Source organism: Leptinotarsa decemlineata, unplaced genomic scaffold, assembly GCF_025532065.1.
Source record: "Leptinotarsa decemlineata unplaced genomic scaffold, Ldec_3_MD MMD2_tig00000882_RagTag_RagTag, whole genome shotgun sequence".
NCBI lineage: Eukaryota > Metazoa > Arthropoda > Insecta > Coleoptera > Chrysomelidae > Leptinotarsa > Leptinotarsa decemlineata.
The window spans coordinates 14,884,017-14,905,203 of record NW_027412556.1 but is presented as its reverse complement, the minus strand read 5'-3'; the positions used below and the strand labels follow the sequence as shown (position 1 = coordinate 14,905,203).

General features: G+C 36.0%; 1 protein-coding gene across 6 annotated transcripts in view; it reads left to right on the top strand.

The window, feature by feature from the left end:
* The window catches only part of Zasp67 (Z band alternatively spliced PDZ-motif protein 67), a 141,636-nt gene that overhangs the window by 95,588 nt on the left and 24,861 nt on the right, over positions 1-21,187 (top strand). For 5 of the 6 annotated variants that reach the window (XM_074175076.1, XM_074175075.1, XM_074175073.1 and 2 more), the window contains exons 1-5: positions 8,165-8,228; positions 8,284-8,396; positions 20,539-20,690; positions 20,775-20,802; positions 20,946-21,057. In XM_074175076.1, coding sequence (XP_074031177.1) covers positions 8,180-8,228; positions 8,284-8,396; positions 20,539-20,690; positions 20,775-20,802; positions 20,946-21,057 — 454 coding nt within the window. In that variant the 5' untranslated portion in view covers positions 8,165-8,179. Of the gene's footprint in view, positions 1-8,164; positions 8,229-8,283; positions 8,397-20,538; positions 20,691-20,774; positions 20,803-20,945; positions 21,058-21,187 lie in introns of those variants that run through there. The other variant, XM_074175074.1, reaches the window with a different exon arrangement.

Genomic DNA, 21,187 nt, shown 5'->3' with positions numbered 1-21,187 from the left:
ACAATATAAAACAATAATATAAAATAACATTTGAGCATTCGGAGGAGTTGTCCCTCTGTAATACTGAATATATCCAGTTCACAGTTCCTCGCCATTTTGTTAACGGTTTCGAGACATTGTTGAAGAGGAGACAAATTGTTTGAGATTCGAAATAGATTGTCTCTTCTTCTCAGTCTTACGTCAGGTACAATAAAATCAATAGTATAGAGAATTTCAGGTACTTTCAGTTTTCTAAGAATGTTAAAAACAAAAATTACTTCCGAGGACTCACGGGGGTCTTTCAATGGTTGCATGTTAAATTCTTGTAATTGGCTAGAATACGATATAAATAAAGGCCAAACATTGTGTTTTCTGAAAAAGAGTGTTCTTAATAATCGTTTCTGAACTTTTTCTATAGTTTCAGAATATAAAAAGGTCTTTGGATTCCAAACGACACAACCATATTCAAGCTTAGAACGAACAATGGAGTTAAAGAATAACAAACAAGTATCGTGATTGAATTTACGGCTAGATCTTAAGACAAAGCTCATTTTTCTATAACATTCAGATACTAAGTATTCAATATGCCGAGAGAAACTGAACACACCAGTAAAAATGATCCCGAGATCTTTCACCTCATTGATTCTCTGTAAATTGTTATGATTAATGAAATAGTCCTTGATAGTAGGTGACCTCTTTCGTGTGAAACCCATTATTTTGCATTTGGCTTCATTGAGAGGTAGGTCAGATACTGAAAAGTAAGTGGATAGATTATTGAGATCATCTTGAAGCATATCAGAATCTTTTTTGCTTTCGATTTTTCTAAACAGCTTGAGATCATCGGCATATAGGAGAAATTGAGAATGCCCGATATACCGAGAAAGGTCATTAACAAATAACACGAAAAGGAGAGGTCCCAAAATCGAGCCCTGCTTAACTCCCGAAGTAGCGGTGAATTTGAAGGAAGATACGCTGTTCAGGATCAAAACCTCGTGTGGTTAACTCTGTCGCATGAATTAGGCTTCGAATTGCTTCCGCATCCACCGTATTCTCCATTTCTGACACGTATCGACTTTTTTCTATTATCAGACTTCGAAAGAATACTCGCTAGAAACTAAGGCCTATTTTGAGGCTGAAGACAAATCTTACTACAAAAATTATATCAAAAAATTGTATGACCGCTATAATCCTTGTGTCGCCCTCAAAGGCAACTACATTGAATGATAAAATTTAATTTTAACGAAAACATTTTTTTATGTTACCCTACGTACTTTTCGGCCCAACCCACCAAGAGAATATATTTATTGAAATAGGTAATCCTAATACACAATATTATATAAAACATATTACTAACATAGAAATTGAAAATAATCATATAAAAAAACTCAAAATGTAGATATAGTTCGAAATTGAAAATACAAATTTTTAGTTTGAAAAATCACGACATATGCTATTAAAAAAACATTGCAATATAGCAATGCAATATATACAATGATAAAAAGCAGAAAACAACATAAAACTACTATATTTATTAATACTATCTTACCAAGTATTATTCTATCTAGCTTTATGGATGGATTTCAATAACTGTTTTTTAAAAATACTCAATGATGGACTATATTTGATTTCATTTGGTAATTTATTGTATGCATCAAACCCTTTGAAAAATAAAGAATTCATGGCACTTCTCCTATTTGTTCTGCATAAATGCATATTAGTATGATTTCTTGTGGCATATTTGTGCACTTCTGAATTAAAACTAACAAATTCAGAAAAATATGAAGGTGATGAGTTATTCAGAATTTTATATATAAATGTCATAGTTAAGTAATACAACCGTAAAGAAACTGGTAGCCACCGCAAAGTTTGTAACATAATTCCAATTTCAGTGAATCTATTCACTTTTAGAACAATTCGCATACCGCGATTTTGAAGTTTTTGTAATTGGGATGTTTGATTTAGATTAAACAAGAAAATAATAGAAGCACAGTAATCAAAATGTGGTTAGATAATCGCATTGTACACAGTAATTGGATAAATGGATAAATAACCAGAAATTCTTGCGAAAAAATATAGTTTTTTAGATATTTTTTTACATATATAATCGAGATGATTGCCAAAAAGTAATAAATTATCTAACTGGAATCCAAGATATTTGATACAATTTCAATGTTTTCAGTATCGATTTGTAGATTTATTTCATTTAAATCAGGGTTGTTCCCTGTTGTAATAATCATTCCTTCAGTTTTCATTTTATTCAGTTTTAATTTATTTGCCATGAGGTACTTATTTTCATCCTTTAATGCGGCATTCATTTTATGAATAGCTTTATCTAAGCTTGTATTGTAGCATGCCAATAGTGTATCATCTGCAAATAAATTTATAAAATCAACGTTCCAATTCCTGTGAGATATTATCTTGAACTCTGACTTTTTGCTTTCTATGGGATTAATAGTCAAATAACCATTGGTAAATATCACCATCAATGCCATAACCTCTTAATTTTATCAGAAGAATATTACGATCATTTGTTTCAAACGTCCTCTTCAGACCAAGAAAAAAAACTACTACAAATTTATTGTTGTCAACTTCTTTTTTGAATTTAGATAAAATTTAGTTGTAGTGCGGATTCACATGAATATTTTTTACGAAATCCAGATTGATTATTCATTAAAATTACATTTTTTTCAACATGATCGTGTACCTGCTTATGAAGAGCTAGTTCAAGAATTTTTTCTATTGGTGGTAATGTATTTATAGGTCTATATTCACTGGCCTTGATTGTATTGTTTATTATTGTATTGTATTGTTTGTTGATGAGAATTATGTTGAAAGAAAACCGACGCTCTGCCAGTCTGCCAGCATTGATTCACATGAAAAGACTAAGATATTCAATTTGAGAGGTCTGGTTATTTGTGTTTATTATGGATATCCGCAATCCTCGAAAAATAGAATAACTGAATGGTCTAAAATTTCAATATCAAGGTTTCCATAGCATCATTTACATACAAAGATCTTTTTTTGGGACCAAAACTACATAATCTGATTGTTTTGGAACTAAAAATATAAATAAAAGTAATGAGCTCGAACCAACTTGAAAATATACGCAGTCTGTTCAAAAAATAAGGTGAAGTTTCATTTCTCTCAAAAACTATTTATTTATTCATCAATTTGTATTTTGTACCCTCCAAAGTAGTCCCCCTCAGATATAATATAATTGTGCCGGCAATTTTTCCAATCCTCGAAGCAGTTCTAATAAGCACTTTTTGGTTTGTCTTTGAGCCCTTTTAGCGATTCGGTTTTTATCTCCTCAATCGTTGCAAAAGTTGCATGAGTCTCTTCAATGTTAGGAACAGGAAAAAGTCGCTGGGGGGAAATCTGGTAAATACAGTGACTGAGGCATGTTTTTGGCCAAAAAATTACGTACAACAAATAAAGATTGAGCCAAAAAAACAGCAATGACGAGCGAGCAGGTACATTATCGTGATGCGAAAGTCTTGAATTATTTTTCCACAATACCGGAATTTTTCTTCGTATTGCTCCTCGCAAGCGGCGTATAACATCAAGATAATACTCCTTCCTCATTGACTATACGACCATATGGCAAGAACTCCTGGTGCACTACGCTACGGTAATCGAAGAAAACAGTGAGCAAAACCCTGAAATTTGATCGAACTTGGCGTGCTTTTTTTGGTCTTGGCGCTCCTAGTGTCTTCCATTGTAACAATTGGACTTTGGTCGATATCATATCCATATACCCATGATTCGTCATCTGTTGTGAATCTTTCAAGCAAATCTGGATTGGCGTTGGCGTTATTCATCAATTGCGGAGCGATGCTCATGACATCCTCCAAACAGGCAGAATCCCTCATTTCCTTAAACGATCAAAAATTATAGCCACACTAAAACCAGGCAAGCCAAACGATATGCCACAAAGTTACCGCCCGATCGCCCTACTAACATCATGATCTACAAAAAGATATTGGATAAAATTCCTGTTGAGCAGGCAGGTTTTCGCCCTAACAGAAACTGCACGGATCAAGTCCTATCACTAACCTCATTCATAGAAGCAGGCTTCCAGAATCAGCTAAAGACAGCAGCCATTTTTGTAGATCTGACGGCTGCTGTTTGGAGATCTGGCATCATTTTCAAGCTCATACGTGTAATACCCTCCAAGAAGACAGTAGACCTGATAGATGCTATGCTCTCCAATAGAAATTTCCAAGTACTCCTGGGTAATAACATGAGTGCTCAGAAGAAGCTTAACAACGGCTTACCACAGAGATCAGTACTTGCCCCCCTACTGTTCAGCTCACATATTGCTGACATGCCTGAAACGAGTTCGAGAAAGTTCAGATACGCTGACGACTGGACACTAGCTGCTAGACACAAAGATATTGAAGTCACCGAGGATATTCTAAGAAACGACCCGCTGGCATCGGGCAGTACTTTCGCAAGTGGAAACTAAAACCAAGTGCTGCTAAGACAGAGGTCTCTAGTTTCCACCTGAACAACAAATTAGCCAATCGAGAACTGCAAATCTACTTTGAAGGTATGCTACTTAAATACAATAAACAACCTAAATACCTAGAGGATACACTAGATAGAACGTTGAGTTTTAAAGATCATCTGTCGGAAACAGCAGCTAAGATCAAAACGCGTGACAACATCCTCCAGAAACTACGCGGCACCAGTTGGGGAGCATCAGCCTCCACACTGCGATCTTCAACACTGGGCTTGGTATATTCAGCAGCTGAATACTGTACTCCGGAGTGACTTAACAGCGCTCACGCTGGCCTGGTTGATGTCTAACTCAATCACAAAATGCGGCTTATTACAAGTACGATAAAAAACCAACACCTTTCATCTGGCTCCCCACGCTTAGCATACGTAGAGAGCACGCTGTTGTCTGGAAATTTAAGGAGATCATTAATAGATAATCCTCAACTATCGATCCACTCTGATACCTTCGCCCTCGAAAGAAACCAACTTCGCTCCAGGCAACCCCTTCTAAGAACTGGAAAGTTTCTGCATGATGCCGGTTTTGAGATAAGTGCCCGATGGCGAGAAGAATGGGAGGTCAATGCTCCACTAGCCTACCACAACATGCCCTGCATATCTAGCAAACCACATGGATTCGACCTATCCCGAAAAACATGGTCAACCCTAAATAGAATTAGAACCAAATGTGGTAGATGCGCTGACTCACTTTCTTAATGAATTGAAAACCTTTTCCCCGGGTGCGACTGTGGAGATGATACTGCCCACTGAGGGCCTACACCGGTGACCCCTCTGACTTCCGGACAGCGACTACGGATGCAATTGGATATACAGGGTGTAACTGAATAAGTGTGAAACATTCAAGGAGATGATTCCTCATCGAAAAAAAAAGGATCTTTCATATAAAGAAACTTCATTGGAGCATCCCTTGTTAAGATACAGCCCCTTAAAGGGGGTACATAAAATTTGTATAACCATTTTTTCACAAGCACTGAAAAAGACACTTAGCCAGTAATTTATTTGATTTACCCCATGGTTGTTAGGGGTGGAAAACGCAACCCCTAAAATTTATTTCCAATGTAACTTTTTGTCTTATCATTTGTTTACCATTTAAAAATTTATTTCCGATAGCCTGTTTCATTGTAAACAAAAAATGTCTTCTGGGTTTTATGCCCAAAATGAACCAGTTTGCAGCAAAAAATTATTTTACGAACAACTACAGAGATACATCGTCATAAATGCGAACAGGATTTATTGTTATTTTGTAGTTAGTACCTGCATTAAACAATTAAAGGGTAATAAACAAAACTAATTTATTAATAACAAAACACACAACATGTAGAAATCATAGTAAATTTTCAATATGTCTACCTTCAGACATTACGCATGCGTCTAGACATCGGCGCATTGAGTCACGTATTTGCTTAAATATTCCTGGAGTTTCTCTGATTACCCTGCACGCATCGGTGATGCGGTTTCTTAAGTCCTCTACATCGCGAACAGGAGTACGATGAACCAAATGCTGTAATGGCCCCAAATAGAGAAATCGAGAGGATTGAGATCCGGAGATCGAGCGGGCCAGTTCTGTGGTCCTACTCGACCTATCCACTTATTTGCATATGTTTCAGTTAAATGCTGACGTGCTACTTGACTAAAATGGGCGGGAGCCCCATCATGCATGAAAAACATCCGTTCTGACGTCCAAAGGAACTTCCTTCAGGAGTACTGGATGCACTTCTCTTAAAAATTGAACGTATGCCTCACCATTTAATCGACGGGGTAGAAAATGAGGCCCAATTAAATCATCCCCAATAACTACAAACCATACGTTAAGAGAAAACTGTTCTTGATGGTTAGTTTCGATAATAGCGTGAGGGTCTTCATCAGCCCATATGTGATAATTATGAAAATTAATAATCTTGTCCCGAGAAAAACTACATTCGTCTAGGAATTCTATCGTCTTTCTTATAATCATTTCCAGCATTCAAGTGCAAAATTCAAGACGGTTCGGAAAATCTCGAGGTAACAGTGTACTCGTACTCATACTGTACTCGTTGCAGATGGTGAGGGTATAAGAGTTGTTCCTATAAAATTTTAAATACCGTCATATGATCAACATTTGGCTGGAAAGCAATCTTTCTAGTACTGGTAGTAGGATGTTCTTCAATCAAATTAAGTACTGCTTCCTCAAGCTGTGGTGTTCGTACTTCTCGATGGCTACCACAATCCTGCGTTCTTTTGTCGAATGAACCATATTCTCGTAATCGTTGATGAAGTCGAGCAAATATTCTATGTGAAGGATGCTGCCGTTTAGGATACATTTCAGCATATCTTCTAGAAGCTTTTTACCCATTCCCCTGCGACAGACCGTATACGTAATGAATATCAGTCATTTCCTCATTTGTGTATGCCATTTTAATAACAAGTAAATTATTAAAATAACAAATTAAGAACAGAACAACAACACACAATTAGTATTAATTCAATTTCGAAAATTCACAAACTGACAGCGTCATACCAATTTAATTGTCACTATCGCTAATAGCGACCTACTAGATAGATTTTCGCATTTATGACGATATCTCTGTAGTTGTTCGTAAAATAATTTTTTGCTGCGAACTGGTTTATTATGGGCAAAAAACCCAAAAGACATTTTTTGTTTAGAATGAAACAGGCTATCGGAAATAAATTTTTAAATGGTAAACAAATAATAAGACAAAAAGTTACATTGGAAACCACGGGGTAAACCAAATGAATTTCTGGCTAAGTGTCTTTTTGGTAGTACAAAGCGTCAGGTTGATTTCAATATTGTAACTTTTTCAGTGCTTGTGAAAAAAATTGTTAATATGATCTATCTTTTTTTGATGAGGAATCGCCTCCTTAAATATTTTATACTTATTTAGTTATATATATATATATATATATATATATATATATATATATATATATATATATATATATGTATATATATATATATATATATATATATATATATATATATATATATATATATATATATATAATTGAAAATACAAAATAATATTTACTCACGTATATATACAATCGATCGCTTCAAAAATACTTCACTTTCTTCGGAAACTTTTGATAATTCCTCTTTCATATTCTCTGTTTTACTATCACTGTCGTCATTCAAATCAATAATGAATTCATTTTCACCATTAATATGGAAGTGTCCAATCTCCATATCGTCTTTTTCAACTAAAACTCCAACTTTAAATGTGCACATCATCGTTCACTTCAACTATACCTGCGTCTTAATGGTCCTAAATTAATTTTACAATGTTGCTTTATCTAATAGTCAGGTAACTCTGACAAATAAAATATTATTTCGACAAGCTATAATTTATTGTATTTGTTTGAAATCATGGTGATCTTTTACCACGTAGCGGCTACATGCATCAAACATGAAACTGGAGTCCGAATATATTCTTGGCATTTAGGTATCAATACGCCTAGGTTTATTATATTCACACTCTATGAGTAAATCAATAATTAACGACATAAAAATTGACTCGATTCGTCATTCAGATACTTTATATTATCAATTTGGTGAAAACACCTTCTCCAAGATAGAAGTCATTTTGCCATCCAAAACATTATCCCATCCAATCAATTCAACTCCAAAGAACGTACGCAATCGATGACATTATAATGATTGGCAATCGTTTAAATAGAACAAATGACTCGAATCTTAACTTCCCGAATTAAACGCGATCAGGCGTCATCAAGTACCTTCTCGTAGTTCTATAGATAGTACGTTTTGACCAGTGACCCACTTTTCAGGGGACGGACAAATGGCAGTTGAATTGACATTTTCCAAGGAAGACGTTTCAACCAACTGGGGGTTTCGTTTAGTGGGTGGATCGGATTTTGATCAGCCATTAATTGTGGTCAAGGTAAGCCGTTAGGTCGTTAGTCTTTTGTTTTGTGTTTGCTAGATTCCTGACATGTTCCATTCTCCTCATCTGAATTTCAAATTCTACTTATTGCACCTCCAAAGTATGTTCTGTTGCTATTGTCGTGGTCACTTTTGCCACAAGTGCAAAAAATACTTTGCAAGAGTCAATTCAATTCAATTCAAAAACGTATATTCAAATTCGTGTCAAAATACATTCAGTTTGAGATAGGGTTTTGAGGGGGCCCTGCTATAGGCTTATTTGCAAGAGTTGTTTGCAACATTTTTTACAATAGATTTTTGACTGATGTTTCCTCTATATTATTCAGATCATACATTTGTCTTCATATTTCGCATAATAACAATTTTTACAATTCTTTCCAAAAAAGGTTTTTTTGTGAATCTATTTTCTATTATGTGAAAACATTAAAAATGAGTGAATGAAAGATCTCACCAAGCATTCATCAAATAAGAATGTTATTTTCGTTGTTATCGTTAACAAAATGAATATTTATGGAATACGAACATTTCTACATATAACTTAAATTTCGGATTTCATAATGTGGGATAATTTTTCATTGTATTGTTGAATCGGTTTTTTTTAATTCGTGAGATTATTCTTGTCGTGACACAATTTGTTTTTTATTACTTCCAGCTTTTTGTTTCGTTCTCTAACTTGTGGATTTGTGTCTTTCTCCTATTGTTTTTTAGTATCAGTTATACTAATATTTTACCTCTTTTTAATTTTTTTTTCTCTGTACCTTAGTGTTGGAAAATAACATATGGAAGCGTTAGAAAATATCTATCCAGTTCTGACCTCAATCTCTTTCCTATTATGAATTTAATTGGTACTTCTCCAAATGTAAAAATTCTCATAGTGCCAAGTTCCTTGAATATTTCCTTGTCACACTAAGAAATCTTCAGGTGAAACGTTAAATGTGTATACTATGAATATATGATGTGTTAAAATTAGACTTTCTTTCCCAAAATTTTTTGGTTTATTTTTTCCTCAGTTTTTTCCAAGTTTATTCTCTCCTGAACTGGTTTGTATGAAATAACAATGAACTATTACTTTGGAAGGACTAAACTTAATTTTTACAAGGTGTTTATTAATTCATTGTTACGTATTAATAGTGAAAGTTTGAAGTTTGATATGAATTTTTTGACAGAAGTCCTTGGTCTGCAGAATACCATTTAGAAGTACTTTTGTGAACTGCCCCCGGTAAATGATTAATTGAATTTTTCTAAATGGTGGCACTCACATCATATCATGCCTGATAAGAGTATACAGATTGAAAGAAATGTTTTGATAAGGAAGGCTCAGTCAAGAAATGAACCGCGGAAAATTACAAGAATAAACTACCCCTGCGTAAGGATTGATTATTATACGGTATATTTTTACCACACGCTGAACAAACTCTTAAAAATAATTTCATGCACGCCCATGGCCCATTAGGATTCACCAAACGTGACTAAAAAAAATTCAGGGATTTAGATATGGCAAATAATTAATTTCGCATAGCTTGGAGGTCAAGTTCTCCTAGGTTTATTCATAAAAACACCTTCGGAATTAAGGAATATGTTATGTTTATTGATACATTTCATTCTGATGAAACAACTATTATTTTAATCAGAAATTATTCAATAATTAATTACTGAGTTTACTGGTCAGACAAATGCGGTTGAACAAGCTATAACACGGAATATTTTCTTGAAATAAGTGTGTTGTTTACTGCTAAATAATACCAATAAGAGCTATAATGCTACGTTATTACGTTATTATTACGTATTTACCTTCAGTATACATCATTATAAAAAGTATCAACTTTCATGATACAAGGTCTTTAACCACGAGCCTTCGTTACGAGTATACCGAGTGGATATTCTTTAGTGGGGTTGGAATAGTGTGTAAAGGAACCCTCTCTTTTCAAGAATATATTTATAGTCTAGTTCTCAAGATGAGAATGATGAAAAATAGAGGAAATGGTCGGTAAAATTCGTGCTAAACCGTTTTCTAGCACATAAAAGATTGCAAAACTCATAAACAAATTAAGATATGAAAGATGTGAAATTTAAAAAAAGGAAGAGAAGGAAATTTACAAAAAAAATCCCAACTCCCGAAACTCTATCGCTATTATTTATAATTTTAATTTAACCCTGAAAATAGGCGCATCCGCGTGTGGATTTGGGAATGCTGACGTGACATCTAAAGTACGTCACAAAAAAATTCAACTATTATACAGTGTCATCCCCAAAGTACGCACCATAATATGGGAAACTTATTTATCGACAAAAAAGTTATTCTTTATAAAAGTTTGTGCATAACCTAAAACTAAACATACACTAACAAAATACAGTAAAACACACGTAATATACGAGGAGCCTTCAAATATTTGATTTTGAGACAGGAGTAAAGTACCCTTATTTTGGATAATCTCGGGAAATGTAATTAAGAAAAGTTGTTCAACATTAAAAAATACATCTAGATTTGAAGTGACGGTCATCTAAGGGAAGTTTTATTTTTTTTAACAATTTTTTTCAATGGGGACTACGTCGTATACAGGATGCTGTATATTTATCATTTTAGCAAATTTTTTTTCGTAGTCTTCATTTGAAAAAAATTGGTAAAAAAATAAAAGTTCACTCAGGTGGCCATGACTTTTAATCTAGATGTATTTAATCAATGCTGAACAACATTCCAAATAACATTTCCCGAAATTTTTCAAAATGAGAGTACTTTACCCCTGTCTCAAAATGAAATATTTGAAGGATCCTCGTATATTACGTATGTTTTACTGTATTTTGTTAGTGCATGTTTAGTTTTAGGGGATGCACAAACTTTTATCAAGAATGAATTTTTGTCGAAAAACCCTTAATAATTAAGTTTCCCATATGGTGCATACTTTGGGGATGACACGGTATATTATTTATTGAAAACACTGAGGAAGCTAACTTGGTTAGGAAATACGCGTCGAGAGACCGTAATTTTGTTCTGGTGTTGGGAAAGTGATTTCAATAGATTCATTTCACATATAGTCAGTGGCCATACTTGAACACTGGCTATAAATCAAATCATCTAAAGGAACAATTCGTTAAAGCCAGTCTCAACTCCCTACAATGTAGGTTAATGGACTGACACTCATCAGAAAACTACTCCCCTGGCTAATACCACAAAGGGCATTGGATTATATCCGACAGGTGTCAGTGCAGGATTCTTCACTAAAGTTATTCCTGCATATGTTGTTGGCGATACAACCGCCGAAAACGATTTTCAATTATTGGAAAACACTTGCAGACCGGTTTCGGGATGTTTGGCCACTCGTCAGCGTAAGGTAGTGTCTATCATTAACATGAAGTCAATGATTTCCGATAATTGAAAATCGAATTCCTTCAGAGTATCATTCCTCAACCTACAGTGTCATTCCTCAACCTACAGTGTAGGGAGTTGAGACTAGCCTGAAGGAATTGTTCCTTTAGATCAGCGATTCTCAAACTGTGGTACGCGTATCACCAGTGGTACGCAAAGCACTTAAAAGTGGTACTCTATAAACTTGATTTTAATAAAATTTATTCACAAATGTTATCTTTTACGTTGTGTCGTCGTTTACGTCGTGGCCGTCGGTCGTTGTGGTTGGTTTGGTCGATACAAGTGATTTGCTGTTACTGATTCGTGCAAATTTTTGCTTATGAAAAATGGATAAGTGGCTTAAAAGAGACAAAAGAACATCTGAAAATCCCGGACCATCGAGCTCCACTTCAGAGTCGGAGCCTATACAGGGTGATGACAAAAACAGTTCTTTCAAAAAACTAAAAGTAGCGATTAGGAAATATGATCCTGAATACATTAATATGGGATTTACATTCACGAATATAAATGATGAGCCAAGGCCCCAATGTGTAATCTGTTTAGAAATTCTTTCTAACCAGTGCATGAATCCTTCGCTATTAAAACGCCACTTTAATACAAAACATTCAGTATTAGAAAATAAACCTAGGGATTACTTCGTTCGGAAGTTAACAGAGATGAGAGGCACAAAAAAATTAAAGTCGAATTTCACCGGCAGCAACCAAAAAGCAGTAGAGGCATCCTTCCTCGTGAGTTTAAGAATTGTGGAAAAGCACATACCATTGGTGAAGAACTAGTTCTAGCCGCCGCAAAAGATATGGTAAAGTGTATCTTTGGTGAGAATTCAGCTAAACAGCTTAATATTATACCATTATCCAATGATACCATACGTCCGTAGGGTTGAAATAACGGCATTAAATGTTAAAGAAAAATTGGTAGACCGGATAAAAAATAGTATTTTTTTTGCAATACAACTTGATGAGAGCACAGATGTAACAAACTATACTCAGCTTATGGTTTATGTGCGATATATATTTCAAACGAAAATCGAAGAAGAGTACTTATTTTGTAAGGCGTTAACGGAACGAACTACTGCTGATGAAATATTCAAGAAAATCAATGATTTTTTTGTGGAAAATGGACTAGACTGGAAACAATGCGTTGATTTTTGTTCGGATGGTGCTCGAGCCATGACAGGAAAATACGGAGGTGTAACTGCCAAAGTAAAACTGGTTGCAGAAAATTGTACTTTTACCCATTGCAGTATCCACAGAGAAGCTTTGGTAGCAAAGCGAATGCCCGATCAATTTTAACATGTTCTCCATGAAGCCATTAAGATAGTCAATTTCATAAAATCTCGAGCCTTAAACTCGCGTTTATTTTCAAAACTATGCTCTGAAATGGGAAGTGATCATATTCAGTTATTACTACACACAGAGGTAAGATGGCTTTCAAAAGGAAAAATGTTGAACAGGTTATTCGAGTTGCGTTCTGAAGTCCATGTAATTTTAATGGAATCCAATTTTGAACTGCGTGATCGCTTAATAGATGTCATATGATGAAAAATAGTGTTTCAAACAAAGACTTACAGTCGTTTACCAATTTAGAAAATTTTGTAGTTGAGCATGAAATAAAGATAAAAGATGATCTTATTTTTAACATAAAGCAGCATCGTCAAATGCTAATTGATAGTTTTAAAGAATATTTTGACGAAGACTATGCTCAGTTTTTTTGGATACGACAACCATTTATTTTGGATAGCATTCCTGAAACATTAAAACAGGATGAAAAAGAGTCCTTAATAGAACTATCTTGTGATGGGGGTTTGAAAATAGAGTTTTCAAAATTAGAATTGGCCGAATTCTGGCTAAATATTAAAAATGAATATTCAGCCTTATCAAAAAAAGCATTGTTATTTTTACTTCCTTTTACGACCACCTACCTGTGTGAAACTGGATTTTCTGCTATGCTACAAGTAAAATATAAATTTCGCAGTAGGCTTAATCTTGATCCAAATCTACGAATGAAACTAAGCAATATTGATCCTGGCATCGATTCTCTTGTTGCAGCTATTCAGAACCATCCTTCTCACTGAATTTTTGGACTGGGTTAGACTTTAATTCCTATTTTGTAACAATTATAATACCCTTTTTTGAATAAATACATTTTTTCTAAAATTAGTAAATTTTATTATCTACTTTTGTAATATGTGGTACGCGATTGACGCAGAATTTATATAAGTGGTACGTGTAAAGAAAAGTTTGAGAATAGCTGCTTTAGATGATTTGATTTATAGCCAGTCTTCAAGTATGCCCACTGACTATATGTGAGAAGTTTCCTTCCCTTTTACGAGGAATTGGGCAAATTTCGGATATCCGGTTGGTTACCTCGTTCACAGGCAGATGAGGCGATGACAAACATGTTGTTTTTTGTCCACTTCAGCCTAGTTTGAGGAATGATACTCTCAAAGAATTCGATTCTCAATTACCGGAAATCATCAACTTTATGTTGATGATAGACACTACCTTGCATTGGCGAGAGGCCAAACAGCTCGAAACCGGTCTGTTCCAATGCAACATATGCAGGAATTACTTCAGTCAAGAATCCTGCACTGACACCTGTCGGATATAATACAACGCCGTTCGTGGTATTAGTCAGGAGAGTAGTTGTTTTCTGATGGGTGTCAGTCCATCAACCTAAAGTGTAGGGAGTTGAGACTGGCCTGAACGAATGGTTTCTTAAGATGATTCAATAGATTCATTTTGCGCCAGAGCTTCCAGTACGAACTATCAAATACTATATATTAATGTAAAAATTTATAAAAATTAGGGTGTATTCTGAATCCTATTAAAAATTGATTCTCGTTGGAAATTATTGAGATAGCTCAATAATTATCAATTAACAATATTTTATTTGACTTGCGTCTTCATAGGAGACCACAAAAAATGTTTGAATAATTTTACACAAAATTTTGCGCTTCGTGGAGGAGCTCTTTTCATCAGTGTACTCAAAAAATCTTGTTATAAGAGTTAAAAAAAAATTCATTTCGTTAATTATAATTTTTTTATAGTAATAGAAAATGAATAATCGACGTATTATTATAATTTGTTTATATTCATTATTACATCCTCATTTTTCGGTTTGTTGAACGAAAAAATGTTAGCGACATTTGTTTATGAATTGTTTGAAAACATGAAAGTTTCATTTCTCATCTTATTACAAAACAAAATTAATAATAATTTTAAAGTTATCAACTGCACAATATGTTTTAAACATTCCGTGTTAGGAATCACACGGTAAAAGGTAAGACCTCGTTAATCCTTAGCTCGCACAAGTTTCGAATTCTGAGGGTTGTCGTTCGTAGGGGTTCGACAGCTGGTTAACGGAAAAACAGATTTTGAACAGATTTTTTTTAACACAATTCCCAACCGCGATATATTTTTTTCTCAAACTGCTACAGTGTACAAAAACAATCGTATCTACAGTTAAAACATCCGAAGAAATTTGTTTAGTTTTTTTATTGTACTTTTGGAAATTATGTGCTACAAAAGTTACGTGAACTACTCGAATTGTAAACCAAAGAATTATTACAGATTACTGAAGATATGAAAATAAACATTTATTTCCATAGAGAATTGATAGAACTTTCAAATGAGCTTTTTTACAAATTTGTAACTATTATTATTCAGTTATTATTTGCATTTGTTTATAAAAATAACAGACATTATTTACATTTTCGCTATTTTTCACTTCTAGCTTGATAAATAACACGAATATGATAATATACCTTCAAGGAAATGTCGTTTTTTGATTCAATCTACAACCGATGCAATTGTTCATTGTTTTCATTGTTCATTGTATTTTATTCAATATTAATTTTTTTAAACTTTCATAACGTGATTCTATCAAGTGTACATTGACAATAAAAATTCGGCGAAACGATTTTTTTTTGGAAAATTATTCATTTTTAGTGCTTCACATATAGTCTCCCCTACACTGTAGGTTAATGGACTGATAGCTATCAGAAAACAACTACTCCCCTGGCTAATACCACGAACGGCGTTGGATTAAATCCGACAGATGTCAGTGCAAGATTCTTCACTGAAGTTATTCCTGGATATGCTGTTGGCGATATAACTGACGCAATAAATTTTCAATTATTGGAACACACAGACCGGTTTCCTGCTGTTTGGCCACTCGTCAGTGCAAGGTAGTGTCTATCATCAACATAAAGTCGATGATTTCCGATAATTGAAAATCAAATTCCTTCAGAGTACACCTACCAAAAAACAACTACTTCCCTGGCTAATACTACTTGACTAGCGCCTTTAATGAAGACGCTAGTCAAGTGAAATATTGTTCATTAATAATTACCTAGCTTTTTCAATGATTCACTTTAAGATTTTTCTTTTCAACGAGAATAATTTTTTATGATATTCAGAATACACCCTAGTTTTTTAAATTTCCAAATTATTATTTCATGGTTGAAAATAATACTTTTTTGTTACGTACTCGCTTCAGATGCTGCGTTCGCATCCCCAAATTCACCCGCAGATGTCTTTTTTAAGAATTGAATCAAAATTGTAAATAATAGAGATAGACTTTCGGAAGTGGGACTTTTTTGGACATAGACCTCTCTTTAAGGGTCTTTCTTTTAGTTTCTCGATTTTTTGTAGTTTGAAAAATATTTGCAAAAACCTAAATGGCTTTTTTTACAACTTAATTTGCCATCGAATGAGCCTTCGCACGTATTTTCCCGACCATTATATATTATGTCTATTTTTCACCATTTTCAACTTCTGAACTAGACGATCATATCAGAATTATTTCATATGTATCCATATTAACATAGAAATGATGGCAATCTTTGAGTCGTCCTTTATTATGTTTTTGATCTAAAAATATAGTATCATTCAACAAATCGTATCCTAATCTAAAGAAATGAACTTTAAACGTTCAAGCCAGTCTTGAATATACCTACACAGAAAACAATTACTCCCCTGGTAAATACCACGAAGGGCGTTGGATTATATCCGACAGGCGTCAGTGCAGTAATCTTCACAGAAAATGTCCTGCATATGCAATTGGCAATGCAACTGAAAGAGTCCACCCTCAATTTTGGAAAGGGCACACTTGCAGACCTAAAGTCAATGATATTCCATAATTGAAAATCCCCCCATGCCCCCTTCCAGGTTGAGTGCCCTGAAGTAGAAGCTCCCCCCCCCCCAGCTATTTAACGAGGAGAACCTACTACCCCACTCAATCCACCCCCCGCTCTCCGAGCGGTCCTCAACTTACTGATAGGCACTTCAGCAAGATTGACATCTGACCTCTTTTGGTCGAAAGTCAGTCTTTAGGTGATATTCTTTCGCGATCGGTAAAGTGTTTTGTCTGACTATTCCTAACTGAATTTTTGCATGGAGGCCCCCAAAAACTAACCGGTGGCTATTGCTATTAACGTCGGGCGTTCCTCAGTGAATCTAAGGATAGTTGGATCGCGGTCGAGTTGTTCTGCGGTGAACGCATGTTCAACGCATCGTTTAGATCGCGTAGCGCTGGATTGTTGTGCGATCTGATTCTTTCGAAAACGCTTTCTGCGTATTCTCTCATATACACGTCCACATATTGCGTGTCCAGGTCTAAGTCTCTGTATATGTATCTATTTGGGATATAGTACGGCGCGTTTACGGCGGCCCTTACGCTCGCGTTCATAAACGACTGTATCTGCTTCCTGTATGTCTGTGCGCACTGGCCCCAGGCAGTGCAGGCATACAGAATTATGGGCATGAGGACGGTTTTGATCGTTAGCAACTTCACTTTCAACCCCATGTTGTTTCTGCGTCCTATGATGGGTGCCAGTCGTTGTCTGGCGTGTCTAGCCATTCCAATTCTCTGCCGTACATGAGACTGAAATGTTAATCTCCTGTCTAAGATGACCCCCAAGTATGTCGCTTTATTGGTCCACGGAATCTCTTGTCCGTTGAAGGTGACGTTGTGGGTGAACAGTATCGCCTGATTCTTGTCATGGTTTATACTGATCTTCCACAGGTTGGCCCACTCCTCTAATCTGTCTGCCTGTTGCTGCAAGTATGTTGTAACATGCACTTGGCTCGTGGATCCCACCAGCAGGGCCCTGTCGTCTGCGTAGAGTGCCAACTTGTTAAAGTTGTTCTCGGGCTTGGGCACGTCCGCTGTGTATACGGAGAAAATGTGCGGCGAAAGTACTGCTCCTTGCGGGACCCCTGCTTCCAGTAGTCGAATTGTTGATAGTTCGTCTCCTAGTCTGCATCGGCATCGCCTGTCAGATAGAAAAGACTGAATTAATCTCACCACTGGTTTTGAGTATCCGAAATCACTCATTTTGGCCAGTAGTCCTTGATGCCAAACTCTGTCAAACGTCTTGGAGACGTCTAAGAAGATTGCACCGGTGTTGTATCCTTTGCCGAGGTTAAAGCCCTCGGTAGCAAAGTCTACTACCCTCAGAACTTGTAGCTCTGTCAAGTGTTCTGATCTGAAACCGAATTGTTCATCCGGGAGAATTCCTAGCTCTCTAGTTTGATCTTTGAGTCTCTTCAAGATGACACGTTCCGCCACTTTGCTTATAGAAGGTAGTAAGCTTATTGGCCTGTGATTGTCTGGGAACAGGTGGTTCTTCTTGGGCTTCGGGATGTGGATAACCGTTGCCTCTTTGAACTGGTACGGGAAGTGCTGCAATCTGAGTATAGCGTTTATAATGTTGGCTATGGCTGCTATACCCTTGCGCGGTTGTATTTTCAGTGCCCGGTTTGTTATGTTGTCCGGGCCTGGAGCTTTCCGAGTGGATAGACGTCTAAGTATGTCTTTCACTTCCTCGGGAGATGTCGGGGCCAGGGGTTGCGCGTTGTTTGTTCGTTGTCTCAAGCTTCAATACCGTTCTTTCCACCTGTCTCTCTATTTCGTCTACTTCGTCCGTAAACGGGACGTCGTTCTCTCTGCACTGCCTTTTGAAGTTGCCCGCGAATGCTTCCGCCTTCTCCTGGTCAGTGTAGACGATTCCTTGCTCGCCGTGTATTGGCGGGCATGGCTGTTGAAAATCGGAATTCTTTCAGAGTATTTCATTCCTCTTCCTAAGTTGGAGCGAACAACAAAATGTCACTCCATCTAGTGGACGAGGTACTAACTACCTGCATATCCGAAATTTGCCCGATTCCTCTGAATAAGAAAGAAAAACTTTCTTATTAGTCAGTGGGCTATGCTTGAAGAATGGCAGTAAACAAATCTAAAGAAATTAACTTTAAACGTTCAAGCCAATCTCGAATGTACCTACACAATAGGTTGAATGGACTGACGCCTATCAGAAAACAACCACTCCCCTGGCAAATACCACGAAGGGCGTTGGATTATATCCGGCAGGCGTCAGTGCAGGAATCTTCACAGAAAATTTCCTGCACTGACGCCTGTCGGATATAATCCAACGCCCTTCGTGGTATTATCCAGAGGAGTAGTTGTTTTCTGATAGGCGTCAGTCCATTCAACCTACTGTGTAGGTATATTCGAGACGGGCTTGAACGTTTGAAGTTCATTTCTTTAGATTTGTTTACTGCCAGTCTTCAAGCATAGCCCACTGACTAATAAGAAAAAAAATCGTATCCTGTGAACGCTTATCCTATTCCGGGATATCAATCAGAGTTATCAATCATTTGTGATGAGGATTTCCTGTAACTTGAGAATGGAAATGATTCATTTCAATGTTTATTTGAAATTTTCATTCGGTTGCAGTGGATTTTCCATTCCTAGATAATTTACGAGCTGATCCTCTAACTAATACATAGGGTAAACGAGGACTAAATCTTCTCAACAAATAAAATAACACAGTATTTTTCCGAGAACTGAATGCACATTGAAAAATATTCTGCTACATACATATTATTCATTATCAGTTTTATTTTATAACCATTGAAATCAATACTTGTGATGCACTGTTAGGAACCTTTGATGTAGTAAGAAATATTACTGCAGTTTTATACCAACACCAAACCGTTATTTTACCACCTCGACACGTGTTTCAATCACCAAGTGATCATCTTCAAGAGGAAGCTTAAACAGAACTTGAAGATGATCACTTGGTGATCGAAACACGTGTCGAGGTGTTGAGATAACGGTTTGAGATGAAGATGTGTGAGCCTCTGAGGAAGCTAGCCACTCGCGCCACCGAAACGTCAGGAGGAAATTCCAAAAATCCACGGCTTCAAACCCGGAAAATAGTGACACTGATTAAAATGTTTCGAAAATACAACCACTTATTATGATGGGCCAATCTTAAGCTTGTCGTCTACTTGTCCGGCACAACACAGCACGGAGCTGTCCGTCGTCTGATGGCGACGGGTAGTAGAATCGCCCACTTCTCCAGCTACAAACAGCATACTGAAGGTGCTGTTCGTTCGATTTCAAGAGAATTTAAGTTGACATCGAGCGGTGACAGAAACATGTTTATCATTAGCAGTTCTGACGAAGAAGTCGTCATTATAGCGGCCGCATTATTGAATGTAGAAGAAAATAGTCACAAAAAAGAATGTTGTGGGTCCATTCCATTAATCAAAAGAGGGCAAATATGGGAGAATTTCATCATCTTTTCAACGACCTGAAAGAAGACGAGGAGAAACTTTTCCTTAACAACCAACTCAATTTTTCCTCGTCCATTTTCATAGGTACCGTCTGTGCCGTGCCGGGCTAGTGGGCGGTTGTGCATTCATTTTCATTGTTTCAATGTTCCAAGTGGGCGACAAGCTTAAGACTTCACTGTGAACATTTATTTCAGGTGAACGGAAACAGCTTGGCAGAAGACTCGGGCCTTCAAGTGGGAGATGTTATAGTAAGAGTAAACAATACTCCCACAGCAGGATTGACCCACACAGAAGTCCATGAACTAATCACATCTTCAGGACTACAGTTCACACTGGGTGTTCTCAGGTGAGAGATCTCAAAATAAAAATAAAGTTCCTTGAAGTTTCGGGTACTGATATTGAATCATGAAACTGTTCTAATGATTTGTAGGGGAGATTCTCCAATCAATATCATACATGTGAGTTGAACTTTTCCAGAATGAATTTGTGATTTTTATGTGGTTGACGAATGTGTTATGGTTTTTTTTTTTTTCGTGAATGTTGATACTTTTCACAAAGTTATTGTAGATATTATAAATGACGTGAAGTAGTTATTTTGTAGGACGAAGACTATAATTTTGGGTTCAAAGAAATATTGAAGGGGGTTCAAATATCAGTGGATGAAGACATAATTGATCAAGCATCTGATATAGTGGAGAGACTCAATAGAGAAAGTAAGTTATTACATGGTAATGTAAAACTGTATGATCATTATTGTACAGTGCTTGAAAAATTTGATGAGGATTCATCTGCCAGCAAACTTTGTTAACACTTTATTGAATAGATGGAGCTAAAAATAGGTTT